Below are 21388 nucleotides of genomic sequence, written 5' to 3'. Positions count from 1 at the left end.
TCACGAAGACCTATATTCAGTTGACTGAAGTATTCCAAGACTGATAATCATTTCATGTCACTGTTAGTATTCTTACATTCGTAGTAGTATTATTAGCCTTCAACCTATTGATTAAATAACTCTCAGGTATACTTCTACCCACGTTCTCCTCTGTCAAGGACTAGTCTTGACTTTTTCGCAATACCAATCGATTCCTTTGGACAACAGATTTATACTCCTATCTCTTCCATTATCTCAAATATTTATGAACTCAACATAATCCCTGCCAGTATCTTTACCTTCGTGATATTACACCGTCCTCGACCCATAGATCATCTTCCCATCCCCAAAAACCACCCCCATCTCCGTCTTCATCCCTGTTCACTCAGAACCAGTTTGTATTTTTCTGAAAACCCAATCGATACTCGACGACAGATTTGCAGACGTATATATTCGTCCAAGTACTTAAGAACTTGATCCCGCTGACGTGATCCCTTCGCAATCCAGTATCTCCGCTCGTACCTTGCATCTGTATATATAACTATACCTCGATACCACCCAAAGACGATTTCTCGTGTTTCGAGGAATGAAAGTGGCTTCCTTTCTCCTCGCCAGGCAATCCTCCCTCGAAATCGATTTCCCAGCCACGCGCACCCTTTTCGACAGACGTTTCAATATTTTACCTTGGACCTAACCGCGACATCAACGACACGTCCGATTCGCGCAGCGTTCGGCTACGCGTGAATCCTGTTTGTACATGTTATTCGCATTCCTCCGTCGACCTCGAGGCGCAGGGGGGCCACGCATGCACAGGGAATCGCGTATTCGCACGCATGCACTTTGTGCAGTTAAGCTAACAGGGTTAGGTAGTTTCCCGGGCGCGGGAGACCGTGCAGTAACTATTCGGTTTAATTTGATTACCCTACGCCTATCTGCCACCGCGTGTAACACCTACTAATAGCTAATTTGCAACTGCATTAGTTAGTTAAATATGCCCGTGCATCGGGCGCGGCTAATCAGGACGGAATTGCGTGAGCTCGGACCGCTACAAGCTCCGTTGATGATCGTGCGGCTGGAGAAATTGCCCCAGTACTCTATTGTTTCGTTGCACGGATACCAGGAATCCCGTTTCGGACGCTGGACACGTCCATTTTGACCGGCCAGACGGGATAAATTCCTATTTCCGAGGCGGATCGTTCTTGGGTTCCAGGATTTTTATGCCTATTTTAATCTTACATTCATTATTCAACTCTAAGTCTATACCAAAGTAGGCTGGTTAAACGTGAAATAATGTGAGCGGTGCTAAATTACCCTTCCATATTTCCAGTATGTAATAGTGCCATAATTTATCACTGCTAAATATTCATGGGCAAGTTTGCACGCATTTATACAGATTAAGGAATTTTGTCAATATTTCTCTGTTACCTAAAACTAATTATAGCGGTATCTGAGTGACTCTTATAGCTGATGTAAATTGATAAAAGTAAAGCTCACTTATTTATTGCAAGAAAATAGATATTGTTATGGCTTTGAGACGGTGACTAGTCAAATAATCATAAAATACTAACTGACAATGAGCCTACCATGTGTAACCATGGGTAGCGTTGGTATCAACTAAAATAAATAACGAATAATCAATGGCCAATTCTTCTCCGCAAAAAATTATTTACCTTTCTGGGATCCATTTTCGCAGAGTTAGCAGATATTAATGGCAATAAAAGGTAGTTTTATTTCCAACCTCAAAAGATCTTTCATCATTGCGATGACGTAGCATTAAACGCATATTTTATCCCGGACGAATGAATAATAGTCCCGCTCTTTGCGTTCAAAGGGAGATAAATTTCCTGCCGCATAATAAATAACTTCCTCGTCAAAACCGGTAGGAAATGGCTTCATCTCCTATCAGAAGTTTCCGGAAATTGTTGAAAGCGGCTTCTTTAAACGGCAGCTTTAATATTCTTCCCGTGTAACCATCCCGTAACTTGGCTCCTTGATTCAATGGAAATTGTTACGATAAATATAACATACTCGGTCGCGACGGGGTACGTTTCGTATTCATGGGAAAATTAATGTGAACGCAATTTCCTCTATCCCCGCAGTTGAAAAAGAAGGAAAAAACGAGAGCATCGTGGCTCGTTCATTGGAGATCACTCGCAAACTGTTCGCGAAAGGTATTACAATCGCGAGGTATGAAATAAATATTAAAAGGTTGAAGCATAAAATGCAGCTAATTTTTTCAATTTTTTTATAAACTCCATTATTTGTATATGTATTTTTGTGTTTAACAATTCTGGCCCATTGGTTATTTTTATCCAAGTCTGATTCACAGTTCGCTGAAATTTCGATGACCATTGGCTAGTTTCTTTTGCATAAAGGGAAAAATAAATGATTAAACATGGTAGCTTTGCGTTTATTTGCAATATTTTTAATTAAAATGGACGCTTCGAACGCAGTGTAAAGAGTACACTCTTTGAAGTAGACCAGCAAATTAATATACAAAATTAATTTACATCTACTCTCGTGTGTAAAATATTCGATGCTTTATTTAAAATAAATTTTAATGTTTCCAGTTCGATGGAACCAATCGTTCCATTTTTGGATAGCTACCGAAAGAGTACTGTCGAAAATTGAATTTTCAAACTTAATCATCGCACTAAAATCGTCGATAGAATCGATGGTGATCGGAATATTGATCTTTCCCGTTTTCAGTACTCCACTATAATGGGAATATGATATGTCAATCATAAAATACACAATATCTCGCTTGGAGTCATTTCCCATGCAAAACCGTCTACAACAAAAACCATTGAAACCTGAATTTGTAAACTTATTTATTCCGCAAATATTTTCGATAGAATCGAGAATAACCTAGACGTCAATCACCCCTCAATATTTCAATCGAAAACGAATAATGGGGCGTCAGCCATAAAACATGCATTAATCTCGCTTGCCATCACTCGTACAACAAAAACGTACAGAATAAAAAGTACAGAAAATTACATTTCCGATTTTATTTAATCCACATAAATTTTCGACATAGTCCATAGTAATCGAGATACGCTATGCTATAGCTTCCTACTCTCCGAAGCTCCACTAGGTCGAGTTTCAACAGAGCCTCGTCTCAAAAAAATTAAACAAAAAGCGTATCTGAAACAATGTTTGCCTCGAAACGATGTTTTCCCATTCTGGACAACATCGAGTGATACAGCTGGCGCGCAATAAGGAGTCGTCGCTGAATAAAGAAGAGTGTCCCGCGGCCGCGAGACATCTTTTCAGAGAATCGTATTTGCGTGGCGCTTGTACGTCTGTGGCCAAGATTTACGGGCGGAATTGCATCGAAAGTGCAGGAAGTCGGAGGCTCAAAGGAAAGCAATAAAAATGTACGAAGATGGGCGAAGGGGGGAAAAAACGTCAGGAGGGGATAAGGAAACGGGCGGGTCGGGGGCTCTTAGGAAGCTCCGGCTTATTAAAGCGGAAGTTCGTCGCGCTTTTTGAACTCGTTCCTGCTACGCGCCGCGACGACAGCTTCGCTTGAACTTTTCAAGAAGCGAGACGTAACTCGCGAGACCAATAATACGCCCTTAATCTCTTTTCCTACCCCCTCTGATTCCGTCGTCGTGACGCTTCTTTTTCGGTCTCTATCCTTCGTGGCCCGACCGTCAGAAAAGTTTCAACCGTGGCCGGAAACTGGCTCGACTACGGAATGCTTTATCGCATTCGACAGGACGCCGTGTTATTAATGTCTCGATCAGCTGTTTACCGCCTTTGCTTAGGCGAAACGCTGCTGACTTATTCAGAATTTTATTAATACGCTGTGAGGTGCAGAGTAAATAATTTTCGGGGTAATGGAATCATGTTTTGAGGGTTGTACTATTTTTCAATTTTAGAATACAGGGCTGACTAAAGGGGTAATAATGAATAAGTTCATCGACGTAGATGTAATTTATTTACCTGTTTATCTGAAATTAAAAACTCGAAAGGATTCGTAAAGTTCATGTTGGCGTAACGTTGCTACAAAATTGAAATTGAAACTTGGAGTCATATACTTAAACGCAACCTGTATAATTTTATTACTATGCATACATATATCGCTATTACTTATCTAAATTGAACCACACATTCCCTGCTGTTAAGCCTTCATATAAAAAAAATAAACCAAAAACAATCTCTTTCTTTATCAAACTAAAATGAAATGAAAAATGCTCTATAAAACTAAAATCTAAAACGAAACAAACCGTTTTTATGAAAATAAAATAAGATAAAATCTTTTCACCGCCCATGGGAAAGAGTAATCGTAGAGAGTGTATGCTCCAATTTAGTTAAGTAACACCATATACGTATAGTGCCAGTAGATTTAATCGATATTGTTTTGTAACTCTTTAACAGTAGAAATTCAACGTCAATTTTATTATCACGTTGTCAGTGCACAATTTTTCTGTCGGAGTCACAAGAAGTACCTGCGAACTTAGTTCGCAGACATTATCGTGGATTGTCTACTGGTCTCGCTATCATTACCCCGGTCTCGGAGCAACTCGCGGGTACAACAAAATTCTAGGTCGAGAGTATGGACAATACACTGGGAGGATGAACGATTGCTGCAATGTCTATTGATCCCACGCACTTCTAGATTACTCTTAACCCACTTGCATCCAGAAGCAGAATATTCTGCGCGCAATGTCTGCCGCGTATCACTGGGAATAATCCGCAAACGCTGAGTTACCTGTGTGCGAAACAATCCGCGAATAGTGCTGCGATCTGGAGAAAGTGAAATTGTCAGTAATACCGTTAGATTGTTAACTAAAGATCCATCTGGAGTCTGTGGCATATTTAAAATGTTATTGTGAAGAACCGTCATTTATGAGACAGTAACACACGAAATACGTAGACTCATAAATAGTAACTGTTTGTTTGGAAGCAGAGGGCAGTTCAAACTTTAATTTTTTAATTCAATGCAATTTAAATATGTAATCTCGATATTGATCCTTGTACCACAAGTTACACTGCTTTAAATTATTATCAGATATGTCAATAATTTTTTTTTCAGAACTTTAAACATTGGTTCTTCACTGGAATAAAAAGAAGTAACTCAATATTGAAAGATTTAAGATAGTGGTTAGTACATAAAGTTAAGGTACAAGATGAGAGGCCATTATTAATAAAAGCCTCGTGGAAAGAGGAACGATTAATGCTATTGCATTTAATTAAAAAATATTAGGTACTAAAGTATGCAATGTTGTCGGCACCGAATGAAAGGGGTTTATATCGTATTAATCTGTCTCAAAGAATCTTATCGTGGCTTAGCACTTTTCAACACATTTATTAATTAAACGGCTTCAATTACTCGACTTTTATTGTGTTTTCTGGAAACAAAAGAAACCCGCGGTCCAACAGTAGCACGCCTTCAAGCTTTTTCCAACGTGGGAACAAAGTTTCGAACGAACACCTAACGCCTAACGACTCAATCGCGATCCTTTATTGCGTTCGAGCAGCCACTTGCGAGAAAACTTAATTTCACAACAGCTTCCACATCTTAAACGATGAAACCTCCGATTTTGCAGACTTTTACATCAATTTACCAGCTGGATACTTTCCTAACGTTTAAAATATTTAATCTGATACTTTGTACCTGATCCCTTTGTATTCTGTATGATTTATCAGCAATTAATTGCAGAAACTTTTCAAAAAAAAAAAGAAAATAAAGGGGCAAAAATCCGAAGGAGTAAAAGAATTATTTTCTTATCTAAATTAAAATTTCGTCCTGGAAATGATAGCTTTAACACTGCAAATATTATTCTTTAATTAAAATTGTGATAACTTTTGTAAAAGCGATGAAAGTACTCGACACCTTGTATATTACTCGTGCATTGGAGTCAACTGGGAACTAATAGTGCCCCGAAGAGGCTGCCATCCTGCGTGTCACGGCGAACAAAGCTTTTAATTAAGTTTTCTTCCGCGTAATGACGATAGAAAGAGAAGCTGGAGACAAACACAAAGGCCCTCGGTACGCAGTTCCCGCTCGCTTATCAGACCTATTTAAATGTGCCCGTTAACGTTGATACTCCAGATAGCAGGATTTTAATTGGTGACGATAATACACATTAAAATCCATATTAAATCCGTTACAAGCCATTGTATCCAATTAACGCGGAATCGAATTTAATTCCTGCTTTTAAATAATTAAAACGCCTCACTATCAGTAGTCAGGGGGTGGATACAGCTATTTGTAACGTCCTTTCCTCTACAAAATTTAATAATACTGTTTTCATAGTGATGAATGGAAAAACAGCTCCATTCGTAGGCGAAGAAAACATTTGATTTGTATTGAGAAGATTAGCTTCGACAGGATTTCAAAAAAATTACAATTTACTTTATTTAGGCCTTAGTAGCATAACCTGAAAATCACGTGGCATTCGAATAAATTCTAATACTATTAAACAAATGTTTTCTCCAAACAGAGCACTGGTCACGAATGAATTATAAATCCTGACATAATTACACCGAACACATTAATTACTTCCTCCACGCTCATGATCGATCTGTCTCCCAAAATGACTCACGTCTAATGGTTTGACTCGGTGCAAGCACAGAACGACGACAATTCCGTACACTTATCGTTTGCGGTGCGAATGTGGGAAATTACCAGTGTACTCGGTTTGAATGCGCCGGCAGATATTGCGCGCAACGAGGACCAAGCGAAATTATACCGTTGTTCCCAACTTAATATATCGTACTATTTCGAAATCGTCATTAATTATCCGACGCAAGAAACTGCGACAGTCTACAGGGAGTATTGCATTCGGTCGCGTATTACAGTTCACAAGTGAATTGCATGCAGCGCGCGATACCTTCCAGCAGGTTTCTTTGAACGCCGCAAACATTATCGTCCCCGGAACTCGAGCAGTTGTAAACTTCCTGGGATTAGACTGCTGGGATGGCTTTATGCTATCCTAATACAAATTTCCTCCGTATGCAGCGACCACATTACGTTCTTAATAGGTGTTTATATAACTCTTTTTAATCATCTTGTTTTGTGTTGAATTTTCTTGGCAACTTGAAAACTCACCCCAGATTACACTACATTTACTGTAAAATATATAAATCATGTTACCAGTAGGTGTTCGTGTGTATAATCATTTTTCAATCTTCTAATTGAACATAGAAAGTTTCTTGAAAATTCTTAGAATTTTCAATGAAGCTTTCTAAGAAACAATTTTATATCGTATACAAGTGAATTGATTGATTTCGTAGTTTCTAAATTCAAGAACGTGCGAATTAGTGAAAAACTTCTGCAGTTTATATTTTTCGCACTCCTTGACTGTTTCTTGATTCCAAACAACTTCACTCGGCACTTCCCCGTCATTCTTATCACGTTCGTTCGCACTGTTCTACTTCGCTGTCGATACGTGACTTCATCGACCTGTTCATAAAAGGGTTTATACCATTTTTACCACGACAGAGTTCTATTTTAAGAAATCAACATTAAAATTCCACCGCTATTGTTGTTTTATTGCATCGTTCACGCGTCGTTGGCTCCGCTTTCTTATCGCGTGGTGAAAAGTATACAATTGAATTTGCACGCAAATCAAACGTTTCGCTCGCGCTCTGTTTGTTCCTAGTAGATCGAATCAATGCTGTCGCAGCCGGTCCGATCGAAAACGTCACATCGCTCCCTGTTCGCTGATAATTCGATCGACGATCTAATTTGAAGAAACGGAGGCTGCGGGAACGCCATTTGCCCGTAACCGAATCACGCGGCTCGCTGATCTTATTCGAGCGCCGACGGTTCTTACTTTTATCGCGTCAAGGAAACGATATGACGTTTTACGGAAACGTCCGGTGGAAAATACTATTTGAATGCGACCATCGATTCGGCGCGGTGCGGAATGTCTGGCCGTTTTAATTCGCCCCAGACACACTCGTCGGAGCTACTCTAATCCGGAGCATAATGGAGTACTTTCATTTCGGGGGAACGTACACGAAACGCTTGGATAATCTTCCTCGTTGTTGCTAATTAAGAGCTGAAAAAATATCGTCCATTGGGGAAAAGTATGGAAAGGAAGTCCTGAACGTTTTGAGTAATAATTACATTGAAATCGTCATTTTTGTGGTGAAGAAAGAATCAATTTATTTAGAATATTGATATAGTCTTCATTGATATAGTGAATATCATTCAGTTACCACAGATCCATGGAACGTGAATCGAAGAAAGAAAGGTTTAATTTAAATTCTTCATTTCTACCTCACTAATTGCAAAATAAAAAAAGTTTTTTTTTCATGCAAATTTCTCGATCTCGACATCAAAATGGCTGTACCTTTTACAGTAAAAAGTATAGAATTATAAGAAGAATGCGTGGAAAGAGTGGGATCCCTTGCGAATAAAATGTAGAAGCTTCCAGGAAGAAAAAGCATAACGCTTCACAAGGTAGCCACTCTTTGTCAGCTGATGCATCAGTAACTTGTTTTGCTGGGCTTTTTCATCGCATCTCCGATGTCTTTTATCCTTTGGAACTGTGATCTCCTAAAGTGATCTCTCTATCTCTTTTTTGCGGTGACTTCACCCAGAAAATGTATTTCGCATTTCGTTACAGAATGTCTTGCGATGCATTTCTATGAGACTGAAGAGCGTGATTTAGTGCTTTGTTAAATAACGAATTGGGGGTATGTACGAAATTGTGCATTGAAGATACTAAGAATGAGGATAAAAAATTGCTTGGTTTTATAACAGTCAATATACAAAAATTGAGAGTAAAAATATGCAGTCGATATTATTTGAAGTTAACATTATTTACCTAAAATTATTACAAGTCTATTATATATATCTATATTATAAGTCCATTTTGACATTACAATACTATATTTTTTTAAGCATAAAATTAATTATTCTCGCGCAGTATTCATGTACACTTTCGTACGCAACGAACAAATTATAAATATTATCTTATAAAAATTCAAGTGCCGCGAAGGAGTGCACAGTAAAGAATTTTTATCTCTCGATTGCTCGATTGTTACCGTGAACTGCAATTACCAGCAATTTCCATATATTTCGTTGAAACGCGAATAACAGCCGACTAATTATGGTAACTCGAGCAATTATCTCCGCGTAACCTGACCGCGCTAATTGCCATATTTAACTGTTGATGATTCTTTAACCTGGATGAGGGAAAAATTGGCAAAATTTCCCAAGGAAATAATTACAGTCCATCCCCGTGTCGACTATTGCAAGTAATTTCAACGATAATTAAATTGCTCGCGTCATAATTTGAAATGTAATTCACAATTTACCCGAACAGACATTTCACTCGAATTCTTTCAGATGTAGTTCAATTATCACAAATTATCTGGCAGAAGAAGAAGTATAATTAGAGGTATGACTACTTGTCGAACGTTTGGAAATTCAAAGAATTCAGATTTAAGGATTTTGTGTGCGATAAGTTCTTGAAATGTTCTTTAAAAATGTTTGGTCCAGGGGTTCCCATAAGGTTGGACGAGGGGTAAAGGGTTAATGTTTATCGTGTTCTGTACACATAACTCCATTTCTATTTATCTCTTTCACTCACACGGTGATGACTTCACTGTTCATTCACGTTTCTATTTCTAATTTCTATTTTTTTTTAATACATATATATATATATATATTAACAAGCCTTCCCACAATTTGCTTTATCTCTCTGCAAATCATGAATTTACCCACTCCTTCCCCATTTCCAACACAAACGACAACCACCCTTTAACTCGAATCTTCCCAGCCTCGTACAGCATCTTGTCAGAGGCACCCAGCGTCGCGACGCTTGGCGTGTACACGGTATAACGACCGCAGGCGTGCGTCGTGCTTAGCATCGGGTCGAATTCGGGAACGTCAGTCGCCAAATCTTTATCGGGGGTGTCCGAGGGCGTCGCGACGTACCCGTAGCCACTTCGGAACTGCGGTTGGCGCAGATAAGAACTCGCTCGAATTTGCTCGACGAAGCACGAGGACGCGAAATTGGAAAGGAAAGGAAGAGACGTCGCGACACTCCGCACGTTCAACCGTTTCCGCTTTCTGTCTTTCCGCGTCCGCCATGAATCGAGTTCTCGTTGACGCCCTCGTTCTTCCCTTTCATCGCGTCCGTTCCAACCCTTACCCACGCTCCCGCATCCCCCCGTGACTTCCAGGGAAAGCTTTCTCGGGCACTTTAACCGAATGGAACTGTCACTGGCGTTTTTCAGGTGGACATCACCGAGCTGTGCCCCTCGGCCACGGTTCTGGCGCAGCAATTGACCCACGTGGAGCTGGAGAGGCTCTCTTACATCGGCCCCGAAGAATTCGTCCAAGCATTCGCCAAGGTACGTGTCGTCTTCGTCACTGGAGTCGAGGTATCTCGTATTCTGTGCTTTCTTTTGGATGAAACGTGAAGTTTCGAGAAATTGGACGGAGAAGGTGGAATAGTTAATGATTTTTCATTTTAAATAGGAGTCTCCTCATCTGGAAACATCGTTCAAGGATATGAAGAAAACGCGCAATCTGGAGTCGTACGTCCAGTGGTTTAATAGACTAAGCTACTTCGTAGCAACGGAAGTGTGCAAGGTAAATCGCGATGGAAAATCTTAATTTCTAATCAATTTTTACGTAAGGAATTCATTATATCAAATTTCGATTGCAATTTTTGGAGGTAGTGAAAGGCACTAAAAGATTACTTTAAAAGATGCACAATCGAATCTTGTTACATAAAATCGTCGAATAACCGCGTTTACCATTTCGCAGCATCCGAAAAAGAAGCAGCGTGTGCGTGTGGTTGAGTACTGGATCGAAACAGCCCGCGAGTGCTTCAACATTGGTAACTTCAACTCTCTGATGGCCATCATTGCTGGCCTGAACATGTCACCGATATCTCGTCTGAAGAAAACGGTGAGCAATTTAATTGTATTCTCATTGCATACCATTATATTCTTGTAAACGCTAAATCGTAGCATAATTAGATAAATAAACCCGCGCGAGAACATGTATTATGGATCATAAAATTATCAATTAAAAAACACCAAGTGAATGTATTTGTATCTCAGAATCAAGATAAGATAAATTCAAACTTTACTAATTACATTTTTCATTGGGAATTTGAATAATAAATTTCTAAAATTTATACTCGACATTACTTTACTTCTATAAAATACAATTCCTGTTAAATCCGAAAGAATGAAATATGACGGAACAAACGAATAAAATAGTTGTCGATTATTCGATGACGTAATAATGGGGTAGGAGAGTAACGAGTGGAATGATCACCCTCGCTATTCCGTTGGCGAAAACGATGACATCCACTCTGGAAAGCGTTAATACGACGATGGCACGTAGGATCGGCCACGCTCGTTTGCACCCCCAGGGGGGTGAGGGTGCGCGGCAATAAGCGGTCTGTAATCCTCGTAAATCGAGCGTGGCGCCGCGACGCGACGACCAGCGTTAGCCGTGACGAATCGCTGAGAGTCGAATGTTCTCCAAACGCGTGGACGGAGAACAATTTCGAGAGAAAATACCAATGAGGATCAGAAGCGCTAGCGAGTGGATTCACAAAGTAAAAAGAACGGAGGAGAAGAGGGTGGTGGGGCGGGGTTGATTTAATTGAATTTTTTTAGTAGTCCGATTGAAACCTTCGCGGAGTTCGAATTAGTCGAGAAGTCGAGGAACTTTGATTTTTAATTGATATTATTCCCTGTTTTCTACCATTTAGAGGCAACGATTCCATGACTTTAGCATATAATCAATTTCTGCTCGATTTCTTTGTGAAACTATTCAGTGTATCCTGTCTGGATTACTTTTGTTTGATGACATTTGTAATCAGAAACTTCTAATATTTTTGAGAATATTTTGAATAAAAGAAAGTAGGCGTGAACGTGATTATTTATTGATATTCTAAACAGTTTTTGTTATTGTATTAGTTCAGACTGAACCTGTTTTCGTACATTTATTGCTTGTCAAGAATTCATTCGCCCTTTCCCATGGATTCTTTTCTCCATTAATCATGTCGGATGAGATTGCGTCGAGGACGAATAAAACTCCCAATGGCTGTTGCTACGGGAGAACTCTGTCAATTAAACTCCACCATAAATCTCTATCTAAACTGCGGTTATAGAAACTCATATCTTATTTCACTACCTAACACATTGATAAATAACTATCTAAATATATGAAATAAAGAAACTAATTTTCCTATAGTGTTAATAGACGTTTCATACAATTAGAGCATTTTCTATTAAAACTCTTGATCCTAAGGCTTCAAGCTGTAACATCATTGCAAAATTCAACCGAAACGATGCAATACAAAAATTAGTCTTGTAGACACGATCCTCGGATCACAGTCGATCGCTTTACCTACGCGACCAATCCCGTATCCTACGTTTCGTGTTCTTATTTGACTCCTTATTGTTGGGTATGGGAGGCGCGAATACTACAGTCTTAATATTCGAGGCACTCGTGAAACCTAGTCGTACGCAAGATTTGAAAAGGGGGCAAATTTAATGGAGGGCAAATGAAATTCTTGCACGTTCATCGGGGATAAAGAAGTCAGTGTTAAACAGAAGCGAGACGTAAGGCGAATTTATTGCAGTCGTGTGTTCGAGAGAAGGAGAACTTTGCATTCCGATCCGTGACGCTGGCGAAATAATCGAAACGTGTGTCGCTCGCAGCGACTGCGTGTCCCTGCAATGGAAGAAAAAGAAGTCGATACGTACACCTCCGTCGCAGTATCTCACAATATTGCTACCTTACTGGAACGAGGACGTCTTCGTGCATCGTCCTATCTCCTCCTTTCGCAATTTTGCCACGAACGAAAACGACGACGCTTTTAATAACCCCTTTCGAGGAATGAGATATCTCAAAGAGAACAGTCTAATTGCGAGACAACGTTGCGTGAAAATGTATGTAAATTACAGGAGCATCACAATTTTGCAGTTTGTTTTGTCTTACACCCTGTCGTGTTGTTTTTATTCTCGAAGGGGGCAATTGAACCGGAAAGAAGAAAGGCAGCCAGGAGCAGACGCGAATTAATTAGTCTAAAAATGCGTTCACATCGCTGAAAAGGGGAAGCAGCGAGCCAATTTACTATTGTTAACTAAGAGAGATATCTGTTTCCCCTTCGCGTTTCCAAGGAATTTATTTCCGCCTGTGGCCAGAATTCGATGTTTGCGGAGAAATTCTGACGGAAATGACAACTCGTCTTGGAACAAGGACAAAGTTTGGTATCGAATCTGTTCTATCTGAAGAAAAAAAATTTTTATGTCGATAATTAAACTGCAGAGGATGCTTATTTTTTTGGGCTTGCCTAGAACGAACTTAAGGGATGAAATAGTCACTGGAAAATTCATTAATATCATTCTGCACTACAACATTCAGGAAACTTGATCATTTTGTCATAATTTAAGGAATGCTCTCACAACAGAAACAAATTTATTAAAATTATTGCACTGAAATGTAGCTTTGAGCTTTGTTTATTTAAGAGCGTATCTGTCAATTTAGTTATTACACTGATGCCATTATTTAGCTAACTCCTCAATTGCGGGGCTTCTATAGTTAGAAACCAACGCTTAGTTCCAATTGCATTCCAATTTACATAACATTCCAATCCGATGCATGTCTGTTGGGGTCCCATTGCCCCCCCCCCCCTTTTTCAGCTGGGGTACCTCGGGGTCGCTAAACCCATACTGTAGCTGCATATTCGCATGCTACAGCCCCTGAGGGCTACTTAAAAGTAAAAGAAACTTCTAAAAATACTACAACTTTCTCGAAGCACACAATTTACTACCGATAAAATAATTTCTGAAAACGAAAGGTGGAGGACTCGCATAAAAAAATATATGAAAGTTATTAATACAAGGATATCGACGATCCGATTTGAATGGAAATATTTCCCCAGCGAGCAACCCGTGGGCTACAATTTCATCGCGAATTGGATTAAGCGGGAGGATGGTGCCCGGATGAAAATGTAGCGGTCATTACAGTAAACAAAATTAAATTTTTTTCTCTTAACTTCACTTCTGGCATGCCACGGTACGTGCATAAAAATGTTCATGAATATTCTTGCCGAATGGGCTGTTTGTAATAAATATGTCACGGCTCTGCGTGGCTTTCCAAATGAATTTATACGCTGGCTTGACGTAATTAGCATATTAAATTATGGGCTTCTAATTGTCGCGCACCTTGTTACTCCGCGACGTTTAAGGAATAAAAACCAGACGGGGACTAAATTAAGCGGAAATGTAACGTAAAGAGAGTGTCTCTGATGCAGGATGAGCGTAATTGGTGTATCGTGGTTATAATGATAAATAGAGGCAAGGTCTTTCTTTGAATTTATATTTTTCAACGCGTTCACTGCAATTAAGCGTTTAGTAACAATTAGATTCTATTGAGAAACGTCGTTCAGGAATAATGCTACTTCATGAATTGTGTGACTGTGGCTGCAATTTTGTTTTTAGAGATTCTGAATGTTTAAAAAATCTACAAATAATAATATTATTGATTGAAGAGAGATCTATGTAAAATATAGATGTTTACGTGCAAGCAACCATACCAATCATTACTCAACTATCCAAAACAAACGAGCGTAACTTTCAATCGCGAGGCAGCAGTGTAAACAGCGTTCGGTTATATTTAAAAGGAAAGAAGGGAATACAAACAATGATTGTTTTATTTCAATAGGCGTAACCGAGACACATTCTGAACAATCGCCGTTCGCCTACAACTTTATCGGGGGATTGGACAAATTGCGAGGCGGAACGGAAACCATTAAACGTTTTTTTCTCGTTTTTAATTACGAGACCAGAGCCAGTGTTCCGCGGGCACATCCCGCTGGCTCTATTCGATGCCGACTGTTATTCAGGGTTCATTTGGTTCGGTCAGCTGATTTATACAGGGCGCGCTTAAAATAATTGCTGGAACTATCAGCGGCCAGGCGGCGTGGCTCGCTTCGTAATTTGCGTTAATGAAAATTTAACGGCCCCGTTCGGCCACGCACGCGCGTTGTTTCACACCCTTCCTTCGCCCACGGCCTAATCGTCCTCTCGCTCAAATAATCGCTGGATTTTTTCCTGTATGAACAGTCTAAGCCACGTAGGTAAGCATTGAATTATAGAATTAATTTATTTGTACAACTCTACCTGTAGGTAAATATTCGTATACTTTGTGTGCAAGTTTGCACTTACAGTGTCTCATAAATATTCGTACCCTCAATATCTATTGAAGAAGTTTCTCTAAAATAAATAATAGGTTTGATGTTTTCAAATAAGTGTTTCATTATAAATATGTACACGTATAAATTTTACACTTGTATATATGTAATGAAAAATTTATTTGTAAACATCAAGCCTAATTTCTTCAATAAACTTAGAGGTTAAAAATATTTCTGGGACAGACTGCATATACACAGTGTATACATATTGTCCATAATGATGCACTTATACGCAAAATCCTATAGAAATATAGTGTTACATGAACAATACTAGAAACAATGGACTTTTATGCACAAAATGCATAAAAACGTGCAAGTCTCTTTTTTCATTTAAAATGAAATATAGACACATGAATGGAACGAGAATCAAGTCACATGTACTTCACTTATGACAATTAAATTGCAAATTCTCCCAAAAATGTCCACAATAGTAACTCAACATGATCAGATTTCTAACTTAACACTAACCACGTGGATCGACTACCCCCGTGTTGTCACTCCTTAAACGAAAACTCTCGTACACGTCAAAGGACACTTCCCCCGGTCGAGCAAACGTCGCATATCGATCCCATCGAGATGAATCGCGAAAAAATCTCGAGGAAGAGCGCAACGTATCGCGTCCGCCGTCCCGTCCTCCAACCTCCGTTTACTCGGGGCGAATATTCTCTTTGCTCGAGGACGTAGAACTTCCAACTTCAGCGAGTTTTCGTCCCGAAAACTCATGGCCGAAAATCCTCGGCGTCGGTATCTCGAAGCTTTGGTTCGCGTTCGAGAGAGGCCACCGATACGACGACGTCGATGGAAGATGAACGATACCAATCCCCTTCTGCTTTGGGTTAATTTACCAACGGAGATAATCTGCGAGTGACGTCTTCTTCGATGGTGAAAAGGAGCTTGGGCTCGTTCCTCGTCTCTCAAAAAGCTAATTACGTTTGGTCGTTGCGATCCCTTCCAGATATACCAACCCCCCCCCCCCACGCGCGAGCAACCACTGTCGCCTCAATTACGGCACGGGGATGCGAGTGCCCGCGACTAACAAGGTGAGGCACAGTAGCAGACATCGATTTCAGGAAAATTGGTACGGAAAGTGATATCGTAGGTTTTGGGAGTGAAAAGGTACGCGTTTCGTTCCAGATCAGCTGGAGGGCTCATCAGGGAGGCTTTTCTAGCGGATCCTGCCTTAGACGTAGGCAGTCGTCTTCTATATGCGGAGCCTTTGGAGTTGCTGAGTTAGATGTAAAGGCTCCTCGTGTATTGAAGACGGCTTCAAACTGGCGGGCGTCGTCTTCGACAGGATCTTGGAGAAGCCTCGCTGATGAACCCTCTCGTGGAGCGAAGACTCTTGCGAGACGGGGATATTGCTTATTGTATGAAGAAAACTTAATCGGTGTGACGAGCAACGGGTTTACATTAACTTTTTAACGAAGAGCTCGTGGCTTACCGTAGTGGGACTGCCAAACAACTCGTGAAAATTGATACAAGCCTAACACTTTGTTTTTATATAACTGGAAATTATTTTTGTTGAATTTAAATTAGTACTTATTTTTGCAATTTCGCGAAATTCATGAACCCTGTGTAGATTTATTTTCTTTAACATCTCATCTTCAGAAGTAATTTATTTAATTCCTTCTCAATGTGGTAACAGAAATTTATTAGAAATATTTTTTGTATGGAAATTAGTGCTTTCGAGAGGAAAAGGACATTGCTTCATGAATTATTAGATCGGACAGAGACTCGTAAGACTGATCGATGGTCTTATTATTATATTGTCGTAGGTGTAATTGTATGGAATACTGTTTAAATATTCGTAGTCCAATTTTAATATGTTTAAAATTGTGTATAATCAATGAAAATTGATGAGAAACACTGTAAAAGTATAGACTATAAACTAAATTTATTTTATCAGATCCCAACAAGGTAAAATCATAATGCACTCTTCGATGCAACTCCAAGTACTCTGAAAAGCTCACAAAAAAACCTCTTTTCAATAAACAACAGGCGTGCTACATTGTGTCTACGGAAACGAAACAATAATAAAACTACGTTTCGCAAGTTTCGTACGGAAGGGAATTAAAAAATATTTGCAGTGCCAATTTCCCAGCCGCACGGTTTATCATTCACCGGATGTTCAAAATTGCTAAAAATTCATGCTACGTTCGTGATAATTAAAGAGGAGAATTTCTCCGCTTTAATTTCCTCACAGCATGGAGAATTACGATGAAAACGTCTTTCCGCCCGGTTACTTTCAACTGTACCCGTCACCTGACAATTTTTTCGACTATTTTTTTATGAAATTGCAACTTTGGTTTAAGTTTGCCTAATGCATATTTAATATCCGACTTCTTACCGTAACTTCTCCGCACTTTAAAAACTTAATTACGCTTGATCGCATCTCTCTCTCGCTCTCTCGCTCTCTCGCTCTCTCGCTCTCTCGCTCTCTCACTCTTTCACTCAACAAATTCTTTTTTTTCCCCAAGACGAATAATTTTCGATTCAAGGAGGCGAAATTTATTGGCTTCGGTTACGCGAAAGACGCGGCGTTCGACTAAGAAATATCGAGTTCTTGAGAACCTTCACAAATCACGCGTATCATTTAACGAACCCATCACGGGACTGTTTACATCTATTTTTCCGATGTCGCCTCTTCCAAGCGATGAAAATTCAATTTTAGAAGCGAATTTGCATCTGCCTCTCCCTTTGACTCATCCTTTTCACTCGGTCAGTAATAATTTATCGTCCACGGAGTTTTTCCACCCACGACGACGCGGCGCTCTTTTATGCGACAAAGCTGCACGTGTTCAAATGGAGATTCAAATGGAGTTTTTAAAATGCAAATCAACTGGGAATGCGAAAATCAGAGCCGCGAGGAAAAACATTTGATAACGAATGGCGATCATAAAATCGCACCGCCTGGAAGGAAGTTAAAATTCATGATTAGTCAATTTTATGTCTCTTTACGGTTGTGAAATTCTGAAGCGCCAAGGAATTATTCATTTTTCGTCCGTGAAAATACGTCGATGTCGGACATTATCATTGAACTACTCTTCAGAACGAAGAGTATTACTCAAGCTCGATACTCAATTTAAAACCTAAGTACAGAAAGACTGGAAATTGTATTCTTTGTTCTGATTAGCCTCGCAACGCTCTTGTACACCCTCCATCCCTCTTTCAACCTTTTTCGTACCTCAGTCATTATATTTCACAATTACAGAGTCAAAATTTCTTGGCAACTACATGTCATTATTTTCTCATAATTTCTCCGATAATTTAACGTAATCAGAATCCCGATCTCAGTTATCACCACCGCAGGTTCTTATTTCCTTCAGCGTTGTCTCGCGAGGCTCCCGGAAGCAGATTCTGCACTACCTCGCCCTCTCCATTACCTCCCTCCGTTTTCCATCCAGTTTCAATTTACCGGATCTGCCAGGAGTCTCCGATTCCCAGTGTTTTTTTTACTCCGTTAGGGCATTTCCCGAGAAATCGAATCGAGTCTTGTGGAGAAAAATGGCTCCCGCGGCGAGCTGGAGAACTTTCTCTCTCAGAATGCAGACGCTGAGAAGGATCCCCGATCCTTGAAGAATTTAGTCCTCCAGACCGAGCCGAAGCTTCCAACCGGAGAAAGATCCGCACATTTCCAAGTAGAATCCAAATTTTACGGAAGATACTCTCGATATATCATTCTTCTCGATAACTCTCGTGACTGTCGATAGATTTGTCCTCGAAGTATCAAATTTTGTACGTAGTCGACTCTATAGATCTACCAATCTATCAAATAGCCAAAAATCCATTATTGTTGGTTATCTCTACTTATTTTCAGCTTAGCTAGAGGAAATATCACTCTGTTTCACGCATCTTCGAGCCTCGAATTTAATCCTGAATTCATTCTCGCGTCCGTCACAGGACAAATTCTTCCGGTTAGTTCGTTAGAGCTCGCAGAGCTCGTCGACTGGAAAGCGCGAAAGCGTCGAGGATTTTGCGTTCGTCCAAGCTCGAATTTAGAACGGAAGAATTTTAATGCCGAACAACTCGATGACACTCGATTCGATTTACGTGGCAAGTGTTAAAATTGACGAGCGCTCATTGTATTCCAGCCTACGCGTTGCCGCGCGATTTAATTGGCCGGCCTGAAAAGTCCAGGTAAAACGAGATTCGGTTTAATTAATAGGAATTAGCGTATCCTGAATACAACATTGAAATAGTATCCGCTAAATTAATTCGTGACTTGTTCGAGGGGGGCGTGTTTGATGATTTTATGGCGAGCGTGCCATTTTGATGGCCGAGTGAACATCAATTAGGCTTTACGAGTATCGCGCGATTTCCAGCGACTTCGTCCCGATCGTAAATCGTATCTTTAGAAGCTAGAAATTACTGAACGATATAAATAAAGAAATGGAGACAAATTATGAAATATTTCAAATAAACTCCAATCTGGTTGGAAATACGAGCAGAAGTGCAATTTGATTAGCAGGAAAATGTACATGTGTAAATTTATAAAACGTTTTCGACCTCGAGGTCTGCTTCAGCTTTTGCTTCAGGATCGTATAAATTATCTGTAAAGCAGATAGAGTAACGTAAAAGAAATTTTAAAAGCCTATTAATATATAGATGTACGTTTTAAGATAGTTGCAATTTTAATTCTGTTTGAATTACAAACTACGTCAAAGTTTATTTGAAATATTAAATACTAACCAACTAAAATTTTTAATAACGGCAAAAAGTACTCGTAAAGGGAGCCACATTTTTAATTTCAAATTAATCAGTGCTATTTTAAATTACATCATCCATAATTCACGAAAATAAATATCTACTCGACGCAGGTTTAATTTGACGGGTTTATTTCGCTGTTTCATCGATTGTTCGACGTTCACGCTATTGGAAGTTGAAGTTTCGATTTAAATTTAATATATGCGCCCGTTAGCTGGTTTCATTGATATCCGAATCCGCCGAATTATACGCAAGACATATTCCCCTCGAATTCGGAGTTTCGAAAACGCTCGGCACCCTCGACAGCACGTTAACGACCATCGATACCTCATTGATTAATATCACCCGTGTGCCAACGCTAATTTTAAGTCGCTAATGCACGTTCGTCTGAGCGTTAATTTCCGAATTAATAGCGAGCACGCGACAGAACGATATTAATTTCGACGGTTACGTCGACGTTTCGAAAGTTGACGGAATTATCACCGTGGATTAGCTTGAATGCCGCCGGGAAACTCGATGCCGCGTCGCGACGCGGTTCATTTCTGGGCGGAACTTGTTTCAAGATTGAAGAACAACGCCTGTGTCTTTCGTTGTTTCACGCTTCGTCGACATCCAATGAGAAATTACGTTGCTCGAACGAGTCGTGCTCCACCGCAGCCGAAGCGTGGAGATTTAATTCAATGGAGAAATTTCGCAAGACGGAAAGTCGACGACGCTTTATCTCGAGCGATAGGACAGCCTTCCGTGCGCTGCCCAACGAAATAAAAGTTTTCTGTTTCTCGAGAATAATAACGCGTGGAATGGTTTTTTATACAGGTGTATTAACAGTGCTCCTTTTCGAGAATATATCTTTTTGAGAACAATGACATTCCTTGGGAATTTACTTGTGTAATTATCGAGGAAAATTGCAGTTACACGATTGTTACCAATGGTGAAATTATTAATCACCCAGGATTACCTGCTCGAGAAAATAAAACCTTTTCAATATACCTTCAAAACTCTAGCTGATAAATCACTTACACCTCTAACATCATGGGAGCACATAAGAAACACACCCCAAGTACATTGACACATACGCCAATATTTAACCTGTGACCCAGCAATCGACGCAAGAAAGAAAGAAATTAAATCTCCCACATTGAATCCTTAATCTAGCACAACCCCCAATTTGTTAAATATGGGATGCCTAATTCTACTCCAATTTCCTCCTTTGATATAGTACAGTAAATGGAAATCAAATGACAGAGAAGTTTCAATAAAAATGCTGTTACTCACATTCCATAAAGGTAAGAAGTCAACTCGAATACACAGCAGCCCTAATCTATCCTGTTGCAATTTATTTGACGTAGATAGCTGGATTTCGTGAAATCCCTTACGTTTATTTCCTACCCATCCATCGTTCCTTTGCACGCGCCTTTTAACACGATCTAGTATATACATAGTATATATATATATATATACTATATATACTATATATATATATATATATACTATGTATATACTAGATCGTG

At 39.7% G+C, this 21388-nt stretch overlaps 1 protein-coding gene across 1 annotated transcript in view; it reads left to right on the top strand.

Moving 5' to 3' along the window:
• LOC128889199 (uncharacterized) overlaps positions 1–21388 on the top strand; it is a 423312-nt gene that overhangs the window by 389011 nt on the left and 12913 nt on the right. Inside the window, exons 7-9 of the mRNA XM_054146613.1 lie at positions 10186–10302; positions 10430–10543; positions 10721–10864. Coding sequence (XP_054002588.1) covers positions 10186–10302; positions 10430–10543; positions 10721–10864 — 375 coding nt within the window. The remainder of the gene's footprint in view (positions 1–10185; positions 10303–10429; positions 10544–10720; positions 10865–21388) is intronic.

The sequence above is a fragment of the Hylaeus anthracinus genome, unplaced genomic scaffold, assembly GCF_026225885.1.
Source record: "Hylaeus anthracinus isolate JK02 unplaced genomic scaffold, UHH_iyHylAnth1.0_haploid 11997, whole genome shotgun sequence".
NCBI lineage: Eukaryota > Metazoa > Arthropoda > Insecta > Hymenoptera > Colletidae > Hylaeus > Hylaeus anthracinus.
Note: the sequence above shows the minus strand (reverse complement) of the source record. Positions and strands in the feature narration are given on the sequence as shown.